General features: G+C 37.5%; 1 protein-coding gene and 1 pseudogene across 1 annotated transcript; both read left to right on the top strand.

The window, feature by feature from the left end:
* Nucleotides 1-234: 234 nt before the first annotated feature.
* LOC120177515 (pentatricopeptide repeat-containing protein At5g12100, mitochondrial-like) lies at nucleotides 235-3,639 on the top strand. The gene is made up of 2 exons (XM_039183642.1): nucleotides 235-3,055; nucleotides 3,375-3,639. Exon 1 carries the CDS (start codon nucleotides 272-274, stop codon nucleotides 2,801-2,803), a length of 2,532 nt encoding a protein of 843 aa, XP_039039573.1. The 5' UTR covers nucleotides 235-271; the 3' UTR covers nucleotides 2,804-3,055; nucleotides 3,375-3,639.
* A 1,340-nt stretch (nucleotides 3,640-4,979) lies between these two features.
* LOC120177488 lies at nucleotides 4,980-19,937 on the top strand (annotated as a pseudogene).
* Nucleotides 19,938-20,665: the final 728 nt, after the last annotated feature.

The following is a 20,665-nucleotide window of genomic DNA, read 5'->3' as shown; positions in this document are numbered from 1 at the left end:
TACTAGAGAAAGATTGGTGACTAGAGATTAAATGTTCATCATAGATGGAGTTGCTGATGTTTTTTTTTCTTCAAGTAGTTAATAAAGTGAAATTGAAATATCTTTATAGTAATTTATAGGGAAGCATTTGTTTTGGATTAGTAGCATATCTTTTGTAGGTTTTGGCTGTGGTGTTTGATATTGGAATTAGCTTTTTATGTAACCTGTTTGCTGGTTTTAAATGCAGGTTTTGCATGCAGGAAAAACAAATAAAAATGCCTTCAAGGCTCTCATGGCTGCGGAATATAGAGGTGTGGCTGTGAAATTGGTTGAAAACTTTGAGATGGGTGTCACTTTGTCTACGGTGGTAAATCGTGTCACTCTTCTCTCTCAATTGGCCTTAACTTCTGGGAAGAAACTCCAAACTCCCCAACCGCTCTCCACACTGTCTTCACCTGAAATAACCCAAACAAGAGAAATCCCAATAGCCAAAATCAACGACAAAAATGGAACCTCTCTTGATCACCATGAATGCTACCATCATATTCAAAAGCTTTCAGCTTTACTCCAAGATGGCCAAACTGAAGCTGCCCAAACCCTCACAAAGTCTCTTCTCTGTTCAAAATCACCACTTGATCTCTTCAACCTCTTCTCTGTTACCTCACCTTCGTTGAAACTTGTTTTCTCAAATATTCTCTTTTCCTTGCTAGCTCAATCCCAAATGCACAGTGAAGCCATGGAGTTATATAAGGTTATAAGGAAGGAAGGTATGCTACCTTCTATAACTTCTCTGAACTTGTTGCTTGACTCTTTGGTGTCTTTAAATAAGTTTGGTAAAGCCCTTGATTTGTTTGAAGAAATAATAGGGTCTGGCTTTAGACCTAATAAATTCATGTATGGAAAAGCTATTCAAGCTGCGGTGAAATTGGGGGACTTGAAAAGGGCTTATAAGTTTTTGGATTGTATGAAGAACAAAGGGGTGAATCCAAGTTTGTTTATCTATAATGTTCTGATTAGTGGATTTTGTAAAGAGAAGAGAATTAGGGATGCAGAGAAAGCTTTTAATGAGATTTCTGAGAGAAAATTGGTGCCAAGTTTGGTTACATATAATTCTCTTATTGATGGATATTGTAAGGTTGGGGAGTTAGAAAAGGCTTTTGATTTAAAAGAGAGGATGGTAAAGGAGAATGTGGAGCCTAACATTGTTACTTTCAACACATTGGCTAGTGGCCTTTGTCATGTCCGTAGAATAGATGAGGCAAAAAGGGTTTTGAAGGAAATGGAAGCCCAAGGATTTGCTGCTGATGGGTATACTTTTAGTATTCTTTTTTCTGGGTTTTTGAAGAGTGGGAATGTTGAAAGTGTATTGGCTTTGTATGAAGAAATGAGTGAAAAAGGAGTTGGGATCAATAGATATACATTAACCAATTGGTTGAATCATTTGTGCAAGGAAGGGAGCTTTGAAAAAGCGGAAGAGGTTTTGCAGAATGAAATTGGGAAAGGGTTTGTGCCGAATGAGGTAGTGTTTAATACCATTGTGAATGGATATTGCCAAACTGGTGATATGAATCGAGCCATTTCTACAGTTGAGCGTATGGAAAAGTTGGGCTTGAGGCCTGATTGTGTTACATTCAATACTTTGATAGACAAGTTCTTCGAAATGAAAGATATGGAAAATGCCGAAGAATGGGTAAAAAAGATGAGTGAAAAGGGTGTTTCACCCAACGTCCAGACATACAACATTCTAATTAATGGTTATGGGAAAATGAATGAACTCCATAGGTGTTTTGCAATTATAGAAGAAATGGAAAAGGATGGGATTAAGCCAAATATTGTAAGTTATGGTTCCCTCATAAATTGTTTATGCAAGGATGGCATGCTTCTCGAAGCCAAAATGACCTTCAGGGATATGATAAGTAGAGGGGTGTTGCCTAACGTGCAGATATATAACATGTTCATTGCTGGAAATTGTGCTGCCGGGAAGTTGAATGATGCTTTCGAGTACTTTGATGAAATGGTGAAGGGCGAAACAAGACCGACAATCGTAACATTCAATACACTCATCAATGGACTATGCAAGAAGGGAAAGGTTACTGAAGCTGAATCTTTGCTTCCCAAAATCATGAGTAATGGGTGTAGTCCCGATGTTATTACCTACAACACCTTATTATCAGGGTATTCTAATGAAGGAAATGTTCATAAATGTCTAGAATTGTATGAAAACATGAAGAGTTTGGCCATCAAGCCGACTTTGAATACCTATCATCCTCTCATTAGTGGATGCAGTAAGGAAGGAATTGAGCTTGCAGAGAGACTGTTTCGTGAAATGAAAGAGATGCACTTGACTCCTGATCGACTTGTATATAATGTGTTGATTCACTTGTATTCGGAGCACGGAGATGTTAGGAATGCAGCTTCCTTGCATCACGAGATGGTAGATCGGGGAATTTGTCCCGACAAAATGACCTACAATAGCTTGATTATGGGGCAGTTTAAAAAGGGAAACTTGTTAGAAATAAGGGATCTTGTTGGTGATATGAAGGCCAAGGGATTGGTTCCTAAAGCTGATACATATGAACTTCTGATTAAGGGATATTGTGAACATAAGGATTTCATTGGAGCATACCTTTGGTATCGAGAAATGCTCGAGAATGATTTCCTTCCACGTATCTCTACTTGTAAGGAACTTGTGACTGGCCTTAGAGGGAAAGGAAAGTTGCAAGAGGCTCAGATTATCTGCTCGGAAATGAAGGCGAAAGGAATGGATAATTGGAGATCCGATGAGGACCTATCAGCTGCTGCCAACATTTTAACCAGGGACTGATACCAGATACCACAAAAAGGAAAGTCACTGCATTGAAGGAGCAGTGAACAAGGAGAACTGGAAAAGCTTAAAGCCTAATAGTTCGCATTCAAAGAAAGCTGAAGGTGTTTCATATGTATAATTAGTTTCTTCTGAGCTATGAGCTTCAGTGGGTGGCTTTCATATGTATAGTTGTAACAAGAAATTACTCTACAGCAATGTCAATCTGAAGGGAGCCATGTGCCTTTCTAACTCTGCTGCTTTTCCAGACAGGTTTGCTCCCCCTATTTCTTTTCCTATAATTGTTCTCCAACTCGAAAGGAATTTTCTTCCGAGACAAGTCTTTTAACCCATAATTCACTAGGTCTAAATTTGCATGCAAAATTATGTTTTGCTTTAGTGAATATTCAAGGCTAACAGACTAAACTATCCCATTAATCCGAAATTTTGATGCTCAGAAGTGGCTAATTAGTGCTGGCTGATGACCAGATATAGCGTTGACAAGGTTTAGCTGGTTATCTGGTTCTCTTTTTAAACCTTTCTGAAATGAAAACTTGGGCTAAGAGTTGTTATTCCTGTTTCTTTTGACCAGCTTCGCTATTGCAAAAGAAGGTGAACTTTACTATCGGCACCATTGACGATATTCAAAAGCTTCATATCCGCACAATCCCACTCGGGGAGCACACGTCTCATATGCCATCAAGAACAATCTCGAACCTTTGCTATATGTAGTTTGAAGAACCAGTCTAGTGCCGATGAATCTGAAGTCCATTTTGTTTTCCTGTTAGATGATACCCTCTTGATTCTAAAACATACACAAGACTTCAAATTTGGGCCATAATTCAGTGAAGTTGAAATCGAAAAAAACATGGGAATTTTCTTCTACTTTTCCAGGTCAGTTGCAGTGCCATGCTGAGATCATATACGAAGTTAGTTACCTATACTAAAACTTCACTTATACATACATCTAGATGTTTATGCAATGCAAAAACCTTTTGCTGAGTTCTCTGATGTACCATTCATTACAAGGAGTTCGAATTTCTGGGCGGCCGTGACCGGCCTCAGAGACCTGAGCATAACCTTTCGAGAACCCCATTAACGCTTGGGGAAAGGAGTTTCTTTAAGTCATGGTCTTGTTTACTCGGACTGGGTTGAGATGTTTGCCCTTCCCTTTGCGGGCGGCGCTCCTCCTCATGGTATCGGATTATTACTTGGATGTCCAAAAAAGACTCCAAATGGCCTCCGATGCCGCCTGCAACCACAGCAGATTTGTTACAAAATGCAAATATTAGCATGTCATAAAAATCTCGTAACTTGTAAAAGCAGTAACTTGTAAAAGCAGTAACAATGATAGTAATAGTTATTATTATTAAAGAGTATAATAACTTGTTTAATCACAATAATTCATTCTCATTTATTCCTTTAAGATTTAAAGAATATAATTGGAGTTCTTCAATTACACTTAATTTAGTGAGACCTACAAATTACAATGATTATATCTGTATAATTACAAGCAATTACACCCGTATCTAATTATTACGTAGCTTTTAATATAAAAATAAGATTTGATTTTAATTTAATTAAAGTATTAATATACTTTTCTTATTTTGAACTTGATCTAAAATTTTAATTGTGATTTGATCTATTTAATATCATTTTTATAAAGAGATATTATATTTTAAAGTTAATATTCGGATTTGAACCCGTAGGAGACAGGGCATTATGAACATCCTTGATCACTAAGTCATTAATAGATCTTAATTTAATATTATTTTTAATTTTCATATATTTTTTATCATTCACATTAAATATTAATTTATTTAATTTAATAACATAAAATATAAATATTAGTTTAATATTATAATTCTAGTACTTTATATGTTAATTTTTTAGTTTTTTTAATCAAAACTTAATTAACAAAAATATAAAAATATATGTTTTTTTTTACAATTATCAAGTGAATCTAGATAATTTTTTTTAATTCAAATTTGATCCGATTAAATTTAAAGATGGATCCAACCTAAAATAAAAAATTTTATAAAAGAACTGACGTTATCATCGAATAATTGCCCTCCATAATTGATGCTTACTTATCAGTTTAACTCATATTTGGACCAAAAAGATAATTATCCCAATTGTGTTTTCATTAAAGAACTAATCATTTCCTTGTTTAGAGAAGCTAAGGGGGTTACCATCCGCTACGCCTGATCGATTGCCCTGATCTGCTAATGGATTTGCGAGATTCATCACCGTCATCCACTCCGAATCGAGATGGTTCCGCCGCCCGCGACGAAAACGCCGTCATCTCCGTCACCTCCTCCCTCGCTAAAGACGCTGCCCTTTGCTTTCAGTCTAGGAAGTTCGCCGAGTGCGTCGATGTCTTGAATCAGCTCAAGTCGAAGAAAGAAAACGACCCCAAGGTAAATTATTTCCATTTTTTTCGTATGCATGCATTGGTTCCTTTCACGAATGCGATTGAATCGATTCATTTCTTAGATCCTTTCTTTTTCTTATTTTTTTAGTGATAAGTTCCTTTTTGTTGTGTAATTTTCTGGCTCACTAATAGTTGAATATCTGCTGATTTCTTAAAACAATTAACTTAATCCAATATTGATTATCATTCTGTAAATTCATGGCGAATTTTTGAAATCCCGTACCAAGGTTTAATTATTTTCACGTGGCGATTTCAGTATATATGTTAACTTAATAATTCCAATTGTTGATTTCTTTATTCATACCAAGATGGGCAACGGTTAATCAATAAAATTGTTTGTGGTGTAGCTGTACTCCTCAATCGTTGTATATAGGATATAATAGTCTTAATACATATTCATCACAAGTCAAATGTATATAGTTGCTTGTAGAGTTTTTAACCAGTGGTGTATCATGTGATAGTTTTTTTTCTTGGTGATGATAGATTTAGATTCTTTTATGTTACTGAACTACCAACAAGTTTATTCCATTGCAACAATGTCCTTAGGCTCTGGTTAAGAATGTAGGACAGATGGACTATGGATTTATTTTCATGGCAGCACAAATTCTATTTATCTACTGTAGTTATAAAACTTATGGAGTTAGACTAGAGGATACTCGTCAAAAATGGAATCTGTAGTTGCTGGAAAGTTGAAATTTTCTTTCATGGTTGTCTTGTTACTACTAAGATAGGGCGGAGAAATGTACGTAGTACATGTGTTTCTTTTAAATGATGTGTAGATATTGGTGATCTCTTTCAGAGAGGAAATGGTGGAAATTTTATTTTCCAAGAAAAAATTTATCGGTGTGTTTTACTTAATACTAGCATGATATATAAATTTTGGTTTTAATTCCCAGAAAGACTAATGTTCAGCAATGTTTTCAATGCATGCACTTAGAGGTTTCAGCTCAAGACCAGACTAGGGCATTAACCGTTTAGAACAAGGCTTATGTCGGGTTTCCATTTAAGCACATTCTTTTGTAAGGAGTAGGTTTAACGTTACCACTAGCATGATATATAGATGTTTGTTCCAATGCCCATAAAGACTAATGTTGAACAATGTTTTTAAGGCGTGCACTTAGAGGTTGCACCTCAAGGCCAGACCAGGGCTTTAACCCTTTAGAGAGAGGCTTATGTCTGGTGCGTTTAAGCACATTCTTTTGTAAGGCAGTAGGTGTAAAAATGTTTGGCGGAAATTCTCTTTTATTTTCTCTCCTAATTCTTTTTATTAATTTTACTTTTAATAGTCAAAAAAGGGTGAACAAATCAAATTTTGTACTTCTCGATGCATGTGTATTCAATAAAAAGCACAAGACCTTAATAAAATAATGTATGTTGTCCATAAAATATTTTCATGCTTTGTAGAATATATGGAACCATTTTTACTGTTTATTATTAGAATTATATATTTGAAGCTTATTTTATTTAGGCAAAAGGGTAATTTTTGCCCCTATAGTAGACTCAATTTATCACTTTCACCCCTATCGTGTTTTCGCATTAATTTAGCCCTCGAAGTTGCTTAATTGCATCATTCTATTACCCTACCCTAACTTAAAACCCTAAATTATAAACCCTAAACCCTAAACTATAACCCTAAACCCTAAATCATAAACCCGTAACATGTAAACCATAAATCTTAAACCATAAACTATAACTTAGGGTTTATAATTTAGGGTTTTAAGTCATAGGTAGGATATAGAGTGAAGCGATTGAGCAACTTCAAGGGTTAAATTGATGCGAAAACATGATATGGACGAAATTGATAAATTGGGTCTACTACAGGGGAAAAGGTGACCCTTAAGCCTTTTATTTATGTATGTATGTTACTAAACATAAACATATGGTATAGAGAAGTTGCATTTCCTTGAGCTTTTATCTAGCTGCAGAGTACAATGATGTTTATTGGCCTTGTAAATTGTTGAAAATCAAGTTGCATTTCCTTGAGCTTTTATCTAGATGCAGAGTACAATGATGTTTATTGGCCTTGTAAATTGTTGAAAATCTAAGTATCTACTATCTATGTTTCATTACTCATATTGGGATTACATAAAAGTTTTAACTTTATAAAGTGTTGAAAATGTTATCTCGGAACTAATTTTGTTGAGTGTTGGTTAATATTAAACCAAGGCTCATTGCCTAACTATATTAATTAAAATCCTACATTTTTAACTTATAAATAAATTATTTGCAAAATGGAATATTTTTAAGTTTTAGAATTATCATGAAACTATTTTTTTCATTTTAGGCCGTCTCAAAGATGCATCTAAATCTCCAAGCCAAAGAATGTCTTAATTCAAAAACTAAACCGGCTACAAAGAATAGATAAAGAGTATCAAACACATACACAAAGGCTTGTTAACTTATTATTATAAGATGTGATGACTGTAAAGGATAAAATGATGATCATACAGCTTACAAATTTTATTCATTGCACTTACTAAACAATGTCAATATGTTCAGCTTGGTAATATTATGTACCCAAATCGTGTCATCATACATAAGTTCAGCTGCTGTACGAACTTTTAGCTTGAATGCTCCCCTAATACCATCATTTTATTATTATTATTATGAACTTAACTTTGACAAAAAAACTAGAGCCTTAAAACGACCTAAGGTAGCTACGAAGTTCAAATAGATTTTAGTCTTGCAAGTGAATGTGACTTTATAAAATGTGCTTGTCATGTACTGAATTTTGATTACTTGATTGTTCTTATATTCTTGTTTGCAGATTGATCTTATAATCCTGTTTGCAGGTGTTGTATTCCATTGTTATCGTATAATTGTTGCCTTAACTGAAATTGCGCTACTGACAATTGCTTCCCTTCAATACTTTTGACATCTTTTACATGTTTTTCCTTTCTGTTTGCACAGTCTAAGTTTTGGTTCCAATGATTCTCAACAGGTTCTTCATAATATTGCAATTGCGGAGTTTTTTCGGGATGGTTGCTCAGACCCAAAGAAGTTACTTGAAGTCCTTAACAATGTCAAGGTACTACCTTTTTCTTACCTCCCTTTAGTTATGTGGCTGATTGGCTGTGATCTCCATCCTAATCTCTCATAAATCTAGTCATGCTCCTGGAAGAATCATAGTCCTGCCTTCATCGATTTCATAACTTTGTGGTTTTGTTTGCTTGCCTTCATTTGGGAATGATTGTGGGCAATGAACTGTGCTGCAGATACTGCAAGGCTTTAAACAAAAAAGGAAAAGAAAAAAATATCATCTCTTAATACTCAAATGTCATCTTTTGGGTGAAGAACCTTTCTCAGTTTAAAACAGAGTTATTTCTCTGCTGTTTTCAATTGCAATATACTGATCTCAACATGTTAGGCATTTACAATTTGAACTATGATTAGCTTTAGCATGCAACAACTGCTATCTAGTATTTGGTCTAGAAATTTCTTTCTGTTTGAAATGGTTTATGTGTGTGGCACCATTTAATGGACATGGGACATTTTGAGCCCGAGCTTGTGTGATTATTTGTGTTGCACTCTAATAGAACTGATGGATTCATTACTTTTTCCCAGTTGCTCAAACAAGTAAAACATAATTGAGTAGAGGGTGTATTACTGTTTGGAGAGGAACTTTCGTTGCTTCGCGTCCAGGACTTAAGTTTATTTACACGGGCACTAATGGTTTTTATGTATTGGTTCAGAATAGAAGCGAGGAGCTTGCTTTTACATCTGGGGAACAGGTGGAGTCTGGTAGTAATGTTGGAAATAAAGTTACTTTAGGTTCAAAAGGAAGTGGTACAAATAGTGCCAGTATTATTTACACATATGAAGTTGATACCTCTGTGGCTTCTCTAAACATGGTATGCCCTCTTTTTTAATTCAAGAGTTTCCGGAGCATTAACCTTTTCATCCATAGCTTGGAGTAACATTTGACACGTTTGTTCTGATTTGATCTAATATAGGCAATCATTTGGTTCCATCTTCTTGAATATGCGAAGGCCTTGTCAATTCTTGAACCTCTTTACTAAAACATTGGACCAATAGATGAGGTATTTTATCTTTGTATTTTTTTTAAATTTTTTAACATCTGTTCATCTGTTAGATTGTTTTAATATCTTCCCTTTATATATATATATATATATATATATATATGCATTACAGACAACAACTCTTCATATCTACCACTTGTTGCTGGATGTTGTGCTAGCCTGCCGTGATGCTTCAACATCTGCGGTAAGTTCTAAATATTTGTGATGTGATACTTGGAATTCAATCCATTTAAATATATTCCTTGCTAATTCCGGTTGCAGTCACTTTAGAGACCACTTTAAGATGGATATCAGCGTGCCTAATTACTAGCCTTGTACTTGGGGGTTTCAAGGAAGATAAAGGGCTAACTTATGCTCTTACTATTCTGATAAACATAATGCTAGAGGAGACCAGAGTGCTTGCCCTGTATGAACATTCAAATAGATGAACTAATTTATTTAAATGTTTTTCCCCCTCTGATTTTAGGAATGATTATCCATCAAAGGGTTCCTGTCTTCTCTTGCACAGCCTCTACTGGGTGATTTGAAATGTTATTTGACAAACCATTAAAAAAGATACCTCCTAATGATATTTTTAAAAATGAATTTTATGTAGTGTCAACTCTTAAAGGTATTGGGTACTTCTATCAAAATGAAAACATTAAAAACATGCAAGATGTTCTTGCAAGAGTATAGCTAACCATTTTCTCCTAGGTTTTTGGTATCCCCATCTTCTCTTTTGTGATAGTACAGTAATAGTTAAATTACAAAGATTGGTTTTGGTCCAACATAATCAATTATTACAAGTCATCTTCTAAATGCATGTATGTTTTCTATTTTATTTATGTATGTGAGTTACTATATTCGGTAGTGAGAGAAGGTCCCGCTTCTCTCTAGAGCCCAGAGCCCAGGCGTTTTTGAATTATTTTCACCACCGTCATCCACCCGTTGTCCGCTGCCGCCGTCTACCGTCAGCCGCCATACTCTGACCACCGCTTGAAGCTGTTTTTTCCAGGGAAGATTGCCGTCTCACGGTGATTCCAAATCTAGCCTTAGATTTGCGAGTGAGTCATTCAATCGACGCAGATCTTCAAGAAGTTCACAACCGATTTACGCAACTTCCCGCCGCTCGTGGTCGACATCGCCTCACCACCGGACTCAGCTTCTTCTCGCGACCAAAACCCCCTTTTCTAGTGTTGAGAATCGGTTCTTTTTTCCATTAATTTCCAGTGAACTGGTTCGGCAAGAAATTACCCTATCCTCCAAACTTTCTGTTTTTTCTAATAAATCCTCTTTCCAGCTACCCAGATCTCTCCATGGAACCCCTACGACCGTCTCAACACAGGCGAACTAGTGGGTTAGTTGCAACAGTCGCGGCAGGTGCAACTGCTGTAACAGTTGCGGTAGGTGCAGCTGCTGTGAACCCCACTCGTACTCCCTCTAAACCCGACGACGCAACATCTTCTTCCTACTCCGGCAAGGAAAAACGTGAGAGGGAGAATGAAAAGGTGAGGACACAACTTCGAAAACGGAACAGGCGAGCCTTCACCAGACGTATGCTGGCCGGATTGAGGCAATACGTTAATTTCCATATTTCAGAGCATTCTAATATAAACGAGGTACTGGCCGCCTTGGCCCGTGAGGCAGGTTGGACAGTTGGGGCCGACGGCACTACATACAGGCATTCTCCTACGCCCCAAAATCAGCAAAATTTAAGATTAGTTTCTGCGAGGTCGGGTGAATGTCCTCTTTCAACCATTTCTCTGAAAAAATGTTCTGTTAAAGGAACCTTAGATTGTCAACCACCTGCTGTTATGATTGATGAAAGTGGTATGTCTCCTTTGCAAGGTGGGAATTATAGGATTGAGAGGCTTCTGTTAGTGGAGGCAACACCCGCTCTTTCTGCTGATGATGTAGATCACCATGAAACAAGGGAGTTAACCGCGAAGGGGCATTCCAATGAAAAATCTTCTGAAGTAGCGAGAAGGAGAAGAAACGGATTTCAAAATTGGAGGAAAGAAGGTTATTCAAATGGTAGTAATGGGTATAGAAGTGGATGCGTCACGTTATTCATTGAGAACCTACCAGAGAAGATACATTGGAAGAGACTTGAATATTTATTTGGCACACACGATCAAGTTATTGATGCCTTCATTCCTAAAAAAAGAAACTCGAGTGGGGTTCGCTTTGGGTTTATTCGCTATGCTACAATTGAAGAAGCAAGGAAAGCGATTTCAATGATGAATGATAATCTTATTTATGGCAACAAAATTAGAGTCACTTTAGCTAAATATAAACCCCGACAGTCTTACTGACGAAAGTCCTCGACAGTTGTTTAACGTAAGTCTGGGTTGGAAGATACTTCGAGGAATAAACACTGTGAAGTTGAGGGTGTTGTGGACATAGATAAACTTCACGTGTTGAGTAACTGTCTTGTGGGGTGGTGTAAGAAGTTTATTAAAATTGGTAATCTTGCTAACCAGATATAAGCTAAAAGACTAGCTGGTTTCACGCTAATGAGAGCTGCTGGAAATGTAGTTCTAATGGTTTTTAAAGACTCTTATTCGTTGAGAAGCGTGAAGGATGATAAGTTAGAGACTCTAGCAGAATGGTTTTCCAGAGTGGAAACTCGGTCGGACAGCCTAGTGGTGGAGTGTCGTCGTGTGTGGGTAGTTTGCGAAGGTATTCCTTTTCACGCATGGAATTGGGATGCCTTCAAAAACATTGCAACTAACTGGGGGCAAGTTAATAACAGTCGACAATAACGTCTTTTGTCCGAGCTAAAATTCAAATACTCACTAAGGCTCAAGGGAGAATTGATGAGTTATTGGAGTTGAAGGTCGGTGCTAATTTATTCAAAATCTTGGTGCATGAAGTTGATCCTTCCTTCAAATCTAATTCTTGGGTCCCTGAAGATTGCGATGTTTCATTAGAACTTGTTCCTCCAATTGGGTCGTGACTGTTCGGCAGCTGTATTCAGAGGCATGTTTTTAGTTTGTGGTTGTAATTGTTGGTTTTTTATTTTGCTATGTTATCTTACATCTTGAGGTGTATTTTAGAAATAGGGTTTTATTGTCTTAGGGGCTTTTTGTTTGAAGATGGAAGATCTTTAGGTGATATGGTTTTTGTAATGGTGTATATTCCCGTATGAGGGTTCCGTGTTACCACATGTACTTGGTATTCTATTTAATAAAATATGAGGCACCCTTTTCTTCCTTCCAATGTTCTTCAACATATTTCTAAGTATGTGGAAGAATACGAATGGAGTTTTTAATGAGACCTCCAACTTCTATAAAAAAAAATGTATGTGAGTTACTATATCTAAACCATAGTTATAGAAATTGCTCAACAACCCACGATCTACGTACCGTACGATGCGATCCAAAACGCAGTACAAACGCGTTCCAATCGTTTCAAAATCGCGATTCGGTACGAGCTTTGGGTTTAGATGGAGTCCTAGCTCCTCGTCAGAGCGGAGGACGGCGGATGCCATGGAGGCTTTAGGTTTCGTTGAGTGTTAAAGAGGAGCTTGAGGGAGAGGAAATGGGGGAACGACGAGGGTCGATTTAAGGCTGAAGAAGATAATGAATTAGGCGAAACTAACCTTGGATCTGAAACAAGGGTGAGGAAACGCTTCGGGTGACATTTCTCTTTTAATTTCGACGTTGGCGTACGGTGGAGGCCGTCGATTACGCGGCAGAAAACCCACCGGAATCTGGGCACCGGTTATATCCCCCCCTCTCTCTCTCTCTCTCTCTCAAAACTGAGAAATGAAACAAAATGAAAATAAGCCCGTGTTTTTGGACAACGTAAAAAGCATCATTTTCTTCCTCCATTGATGACCCAAAATATTGAATTTACAGATATTGACGATGAAAAAAAATAGTTTTTAAAAACTTTCAAAGAGTGCTTGAGAAGCTTTCAAGTTTGACGATCTGCTGTAAAGTATCAGGGTAAGTGGCAGGCAAACTGGCAGGGGTCTTTTCAAAGTAAAGGGGTGAAAATGAGCAATTCACAAACTCCGATTTGGGCTTTGGCGGGAAAATGAGCAAATTACAAATGGCACATTAGTTATGGACTTGGAACTCAATTTCAAGGCGTTAATGCTTACCGATACCTGTAGGATACAAACAAGGAATTTGTACTCTTTGTTTAATACCTTTGTGTAGGGTAGAAAAATAGCAACCTAAGAAACTGGTACATCGTACCGGAGCGATCCGAAATGAGTATACCCCCCTCGTACCGAATTTTAGGGACCTAGCGAATTGCGATCCCGTTCCACGTTCTCGTATCGGAGCGTACCGCGATCCATGTGACTATGATCTAAACTGATTTTGCACTTAGATCCCTCATATATGAATTGTCTTATTAATTTATTTAAGCGTTTGTTGCTACTTCCTTGTATAAATACTCATGTACAAGGTACTTTTCTATTTCTATATTAGAATAAAACTATTCTTATTTTTTGGTATTCTAACCCACTGAAGAATAGTAGGCAACTTCTGTTTTCCTTAGGAATTTTTTTCTATAATTTTCTTGGTGGTTGGGTTATTTTGTTTTCCTTGCAACTGTTGAAATTTTACATCTTTACTATTATAATTGTTAGTGAATATATATTTTTACCAGATGATGCAATTCATATTCAAATTCTCCTCTAATTGTTACATTTAAAGGAACATGTTCGTTCATGCTCGTCCTTACCATACGATGCATGTTCCTACTCCCTTTCAGCATTTCCTGTTGAATACCTTGAAACTGTCAGCAAACACCTCTTTTAGTTATTAGTATTCCAAAGAGCTCATAAAACATGTCGCAATTATCTGGAAACCAAAAACTGTTAGCAACCGTATGTGTACGTGTGTGTGTGTGTGTATTTTTTACAATATGCATTTATGTTTGTGTATTAAATGATACAAGGAATGCTCTTAGGTTATGATATGACTTTTGATTCCACTCGGTCCTTTTTTTAGATCATATATTTTGTGATTTGTGCTTATGTTTGTATTAGCATGTATTAAACGACGCGGGGAATGCTGTATTTTCATTTCTACTATTAGCATATATTAAATAATATATAAAGTAATATTTATGATACTGATTTTATATTTCTTTCACATTTTATATTTTTCTTGTTGTGAGGGTTAGATAATTAATTGTTCTAAGATTTTCAAATTGAAACCAAACTAATTAATTCCTTATTTATGGTTCTGTTGGCTATCGCAATCTGTATTGTTGCCAATTTGATCTCTTTACTTCAATGAATTTTTTGTTAGTATAATATGGGATATGTGTGAGGGAGTGGTCATGAACGTGAGAACTTGTGGTGGATTGATGGATCAGACTGATTACAATAGGGTTGCACCAAGGATTGGCATCGACTTGTTTTCTTTTTATCATAGTAATGGTTAAGTTTCAAAGTAAGAAAATGGTTCATAATCTTAACCATTTGATTAACAAATTTTCTATCCTTCATACAAGCAAAGCCTAAGTGTCACTTGATTTTTGATATTAACTTAGTCAAGGGTTCTATGTGACTTTATTTTGTACTGATAAGCATGCTTGGCAAGAAGATTATTAGTGACTTTATTGTTTGAAGGATTTTATACTGAATTATTGGTGAGAATGGTCTAACATTTATGCTCCATACTTGGTTTTGAATGCATATAGGAAGATCATTCTTAGCATCTATCTTGAATTTTTGGCATTATCCTTTATGACATTCATTGTGGGTGTAGATTTTTTTCTTCTTCTCTGGTTTAGTGTTTGTATATTATAACCTTGATCCTAAACTGCCTTAATCATGTTTAGGATGTCTTGAATTATTTTGAAAAAGCATTTAATGTTGCCAATGTGAGCCAAGGGGAAAATGGTAATGCAGCCGTAGAACAATCCTTGAATGTAGTTGGAAAATCAGCTTCAGATTCAAATAGCTCACTGATCTCATATGTTTCTTGTTCAGACTTATCTGCTAGTGTAAATGCTTCTGAGAGTCCTCCGTCTCGAACTTTATCAGAGGATCGACTGGATGAAATGTTTTCAACACTGGATATCGGAGGACAGAACTTAGCTAGGTGTGCTGGTCTTACATCTGCAAATGATCTAAGCAGGATCACAGTTGATAAATCTGTCTCTGGTGTTGATCTGAAGCTCTAGTTGCAATTTTATAAGGTTCGGTTTTCGCTTCTCACTAGAAATGTAAAGCTAGCAAAGCGTGAAATCAAGAATGCAATAAACATTGCTCGAGGGAGAGATTCATCTATGGCTCTATTCTTGATGGCCCAGCTTGAGTATGCTCGTGGGAATCATCGAAAAGCTATCAAATTGTTAATGGCATCACGTAATCAGACAGACGCAACAATGTCAAGCATGTTTAACAACAATCTAGGCTGCATTTATTATCGACTCTGCAGTGTTCTTTTCCAAGACACTGAGTAATTGTTCATCTCTTCAGAAAGAGAAGCCTCTAAAGCTATTAACATTATCACAGGATAAATCTCTCCTCGTAACTTATAACTGCGGTTTGCAGTACTTGCCATATGGGAAACCACAACTCGCTGCTCGTTGTTTCCAGAAGGCAAGTCTAGTTTTCTACAAGAGACCCCTCTTGTGGCTCCGTCTTGCTGAGTGTTGTCTAATGGCTGCAGAGAAGGGACTTGTGAAAGGAATTTCAGCTCCATCAGACAAATCAGAAATTAGAGTCACCGTTATCAGAAAGGTAGGTGGAGGAAACTTCTAATTGAAAATGGAATTCAAGAAACAGGCATGTAGATTCTATTGAAAAGGATGGTTGGGCTTTAGGTGGTGATGGACAACCTAAACTTTCATTACCCCTTGCTCGGAAGTGTCTCTATAATGCACTGCACTTGTTGAACTGTTCTGAATTGAGTAATTCAAAGTCTGTTTTACCCTTCAACTCATCCTTGGAGAAGAATGAATCAAATGATGGAGCATTTTCCAATAACTCAAACCATAAGAACTTACCTGGCCCCGTTTCCAAGGCTTCAACTATGTCAGCGGCGCTAATTAACTCGAATAGGGATTTGAAAGAGCCAAAGGGGGTCTAACATCATATTGTGTTTTAGTAAGAGAAGCTCTAGCTTCTCTCTAACCCAGGCATTTTTCAAATTTCAAATTTCCACGAGCACAGGCGTTTTTGAAAAATTTTCTCTCCACCGCCATCCACCCATTGTCTGCCAACATCGTCCGTCACCCGCCGCCGCCGTCAGGTGTCCGCCGCCACACTCTGACCACCGTTTGGACGTCGTTTTTTAGTGGGAAGATCGCCAGATCAAGGTGTTTCCTAATCTGGGCTTGGTTTTGCGATTAAGACTCTGATTCGACGCAGATCTTCAAGCCGCTCACTACCGTTTTTGCCTCCACCCGCCGATCGTACACTGGACATCGCATCTCCACCGTGCTCAGAGCCTCTTTGCGACCATAACCCATTATCTTAGTGTCGAGAATCGCTGCATCTTACCATGATTTTGCAGTGAGAAGTTTCGGCAAGAACAGACGTACAGACCTCCAAACCTTCTGTTTTTCTCCACTGCCATCCCAGTCTTCAGACACGAAACTATTGGTGGATCTCCTCCGACACTGTTTTGAGCTATTTTCTGGGAATTTAATTACAAAGGGTGATACGTAGATTCAGATGCTTGAATCAAATTATATTGATTAAGGAGGTATTTATTTCTTCTAGCCGGCAGTTATAAAAGAGGAAATAAGAAACGATATGAGTTCCCTGGATTTTGAAGCAGGTCTTGATACCCCACGCCGAAAACAAAAATCCATCCAAAGGTCTGAAACAGCAAAAGTTTCTGCTTTCAAAAAGAGCGGCCAAGATAAGAGAGGAAGTATCTGAGAAACGGGCTGTAGCTGCCTCTCGTTGGATTATGACTCGCCGTCAGTCCGTGATTGAGGAAAAGGAGATCGCAGAACCTTTGGATAAACTGGATAATAAGGCGAAGCGCATAGATTTTATACTATCGAAGGCAACTGAAGCGGAGCTACAAAAGCAAAGAGATGGGCAGCAGGCAACGACATTGCAGATAGCGAAGAAAGTAAAGAAGAAGCAGAGTTGGACTGTGGCGGAGGAAGAGTTTGAGAGGATGGTGTTGGTGACTAACAAGAACAGGGATGATTCGTTGGTTGAAGCAAGGAGCGTGGATGAGACCATTGCGCAGATTTCTGAGGCGGAAATCCTACAACCGGATCACCACGATTTTAATTACTAGTGGAAGAAAGACTATCCAAAAATCAATATGGGGCATAGAACTGGTTGTTTTACGTTATACATTGATAACTTACCAGAGAAGATCCATTGGAAGAGGTTTGGATCTTTATTATGTCCTTACGGTCAGGTTTTGGATGCCTTTATTCCAAACAAAATAAATTCAAAAGGGGGTACGTTTCGGGTTCATTCGCTTTGCAACAAGTGGAGAAGCCAGAAAAGCGATCTCAAAGATGAATGGAGCTCGCATTGATGGTTGTAAAATTGGAGTCTATTTTGCTAAGTACAACCCAAGACATTCTTTTTGGAGAAAGTCTTCGTCGGTTGTTCACCAAAAGCCCGAGAGGGATGCTGCTACAAGAAAGAATCTCTATTCAGTAGACAGTGTTGTTGATGAAGCTAAACTTCAAGTTTTGGATAACTGCCTAATGGGTTGGTGCAAGAACTATACCAAAATCAACAATCTTGCTAGCCAAATGCAAGATAAAGGACTCAATGGTTTCTTGTTAATGAGAGCTGCTGGGAATGTAGTTCTCATGATCTTCGAGGACTCTACTATGTTGAGAAGGGTGAAGAATGAACATTCAGAGACTCTTGCAGAGTGGTTTTCCAGAGTTGAAGCTTGGTCGGAGAGTCTAGTTGTAGAGTGCCGTCGAGTATGGGTAGTTTGCGAAGGGATTCCTTTTCACGCGTGGAGTTGAGGTACTTTCAAGAACATTGAGGCTAGGTGGGGCAAATTATTATCAATTGATGAAAGCTCTCAGTTTCCCTCATCTTTAGATCGTGCAAAACTGCAAATCCTCACAGAGACTACAGGTAGAATTGATGAGTCGTTGAGCTTGAAGGTCGGTTCTAATTTTTTTAAAATCATGGTGCATGAAGCTGAGCCTTCTTTCAAACCAAACTCTTGGACCCCTGAGGAAGTCGATGACTCTCCAGACCTGATTTGTTCTCTCGAGACTACATCAGAGGATTCTCTGTCAGGATCGTCAGTGCCATCCTCAGGTTGTAATTGCCCTGTTGAAGATGATGTGATTGAATGTCCCCATTTAGGGAAGGTGTCACCCATAAAGTGTCAAAAGTGATGAGAATCCGAGTAACAAATTTGGTGAGGATGATCTTTTCGTGGAGAATCTACCTAATAAATCAGTTGACCATTTTGATGGAGTTAGCCTTAGGGCCTCAAAAGATGTTCTTATGATGGGTCTCATTACTTCTCATGGTTCAACTTGTGATGCAATACATTTAAAGGCAGATACCCCAGTAGTGCCTTGATTGAAGGGAAGGAAAGGTGGTTTTGTCTCAGTGAAGATAACTTATCGAGCTAACTTGTTGGTGATTGTGAATCATGTTGGTATTTTGTGGAGTTCCCTTCAGAGGCGGATGTTTTTGGTTTAATGGTTGCAGGTGTTGTTTTTATGTATGTTATGTCAGTTACTGTTGGGTTGTTTTCCTTTTGATGGAGGTTTATCTTAGGTATATTGTGATTGCCTCTTGATCTTTGTGGTCGAGAAGGCGAGAGTTTTAGGTGATTATGTGTTTTGTAATGGTGTTTATCCCCGTTTGAGGGTAGTTCGTGTTTTCATATGTAATGGGTGTTTATTTAATAAAATATGAGATACTTTTTTCTTCCTTCCAATGTTCGATAACAGACTTCTTAGTATGTGGATGAATACGAAGGGAGTTTTTAATAAGACCTCAAACTTCTATCAAAAAAAGAAAGAGCCAAAGGGGGGAACCAATCAGGAGAATATTCAGAATTCCATCTCTTATGATGAAGATATTTGCAGACGAGAAAGTCAGATGATTAAGCAAGCTCTTCTGGCGAACTTGGCATATATAGAACTAGAACTGGAAAATCCTTTGAAAGCGTTCTCTACAGCACGATCTCTCTTAGAGCTACCAGGGTGTTCAAGAATTTATGCCTTTCTAGGTCATGTTTATGTGGCAGAGGCTCTCTGTTTGCTGAACAAACCTACTGAAGCTGCGGAACATTTATCCATGTATTTGTTCGAGGAAAGTGACGTTGAATTATCGTTTGGTCTAGAAGACTGTGTGCAGTGGCGAGTGGAAAAACATGCTGATTTTGAAGAAGCAAACGGAGGAGCAGCACCTGCCAAGAATCCTTCCCTCGAGGGCTTACGGGATTTCATGTTTCTCAAGCCAGAAGAGGCACGCGGAACGCTGTACGCAAACCTTGCTGCGGTGTCCACAATACAAGGTGACCTTGACTGGGACTGCCAATTCGTGAGACAAGCATTATCCCTGATACCAAGCAGCAGCGAAGCCACTATGACCGCAATATATGTTGATCTCATGCTCGGTAAGACACGAGAAGTAGTGTCCAAGTTAAAACATTGCGGTCATGTCCGGTTCCTACCCGGCAGTCAACAATTCAACAAATCATTCTTATGATGGTGTGGGGTTTAGGGTTTCTAGATTCTAATTCAATCCCATTAGCAGGTAGATCAGCAAAAGCCTTTTTAAAGGATTTGTACATTTAAAAATATAGTTCAAATTCAGATGATCAACTTTTCTTTTTTGTATTTCCCCATACGTAGGGTTCATTCTTCAGTGGTAAAGATCTACTGCCCCCCACCTGTGAGGATTTTAGATCCACTTTCTTTCTTTCTAAATCAGGGTTAATTATTTGTGTTTTAGTGGTCAATCCCTTGAGACAGATAATGTTCTTTTTTATTCATTTTGGATTTAAATCCCAAAGTCATTCATTCCAATCCGTGCCTTTCAATTCCCCCCACCAAAAAAATGTTGTAAAATAGATTGTATGGGTTTTGACCTGAAAACATGGTTTTTTGTTTTTTTAGGCTACTATTTTAACTGGATCAGAACTAAAATAAATGTCATTTTCTAATAATTTTAGATAGACACCCTCAAATGATTTAAAAATCTCGTCTAACTAAACCTTCATTTTTTTCCTTCTATATTACTCATTAAATCCTTCAAATTTTTTTTAAAAGTTTTTAATTTGACTCTTCAAATTATATTACCAAGATACATCACTGTATACAACAAGATAATATATTTTTGTTGTACAAAATAGAGAGAGATTTCACAACTGATGACAGAATTGATTGGCCAACTTGTGGTCAAATCTAAATGAGAAAGACTTAGTTAGCTAGCTAATATATACCAAATATTGCAAGAGAGACACAGGTAAGCACAAGCAGTACACCAAGGGG

The sequence above is a fragment of the Hibiscus syriacus genome, unplaced genomic scaffold (genome assembly GCF_006381635.1).
Source record: "Hibiscus syriacus cultivar Baekdansim isolate YM2019G1 unplaced genomic scaffold, ASM638163v2 tig00112289_pilon, whole genome shotgun sequence".
Taxonomy (NCBI): Eukaryota; Viridiplantae; Streptophyta; class Magnoliopsida; order Malvales; family Malvaceae; genus Hibiscus; species Hibiscus syriacus.
This window is presented reverse-complemented; position numbering and strand designations above follow the sequence as displayed.

What these genes read in the sequence shown, in the direction of transcription:
- LOC120177515 (XM_039183642.1), top strand. Translation starts at nt 272, where the DNA reads ATGGCTGCGGAATATAGAGGTGTGGCTGTGAAATTGGTTGAAAACTTT.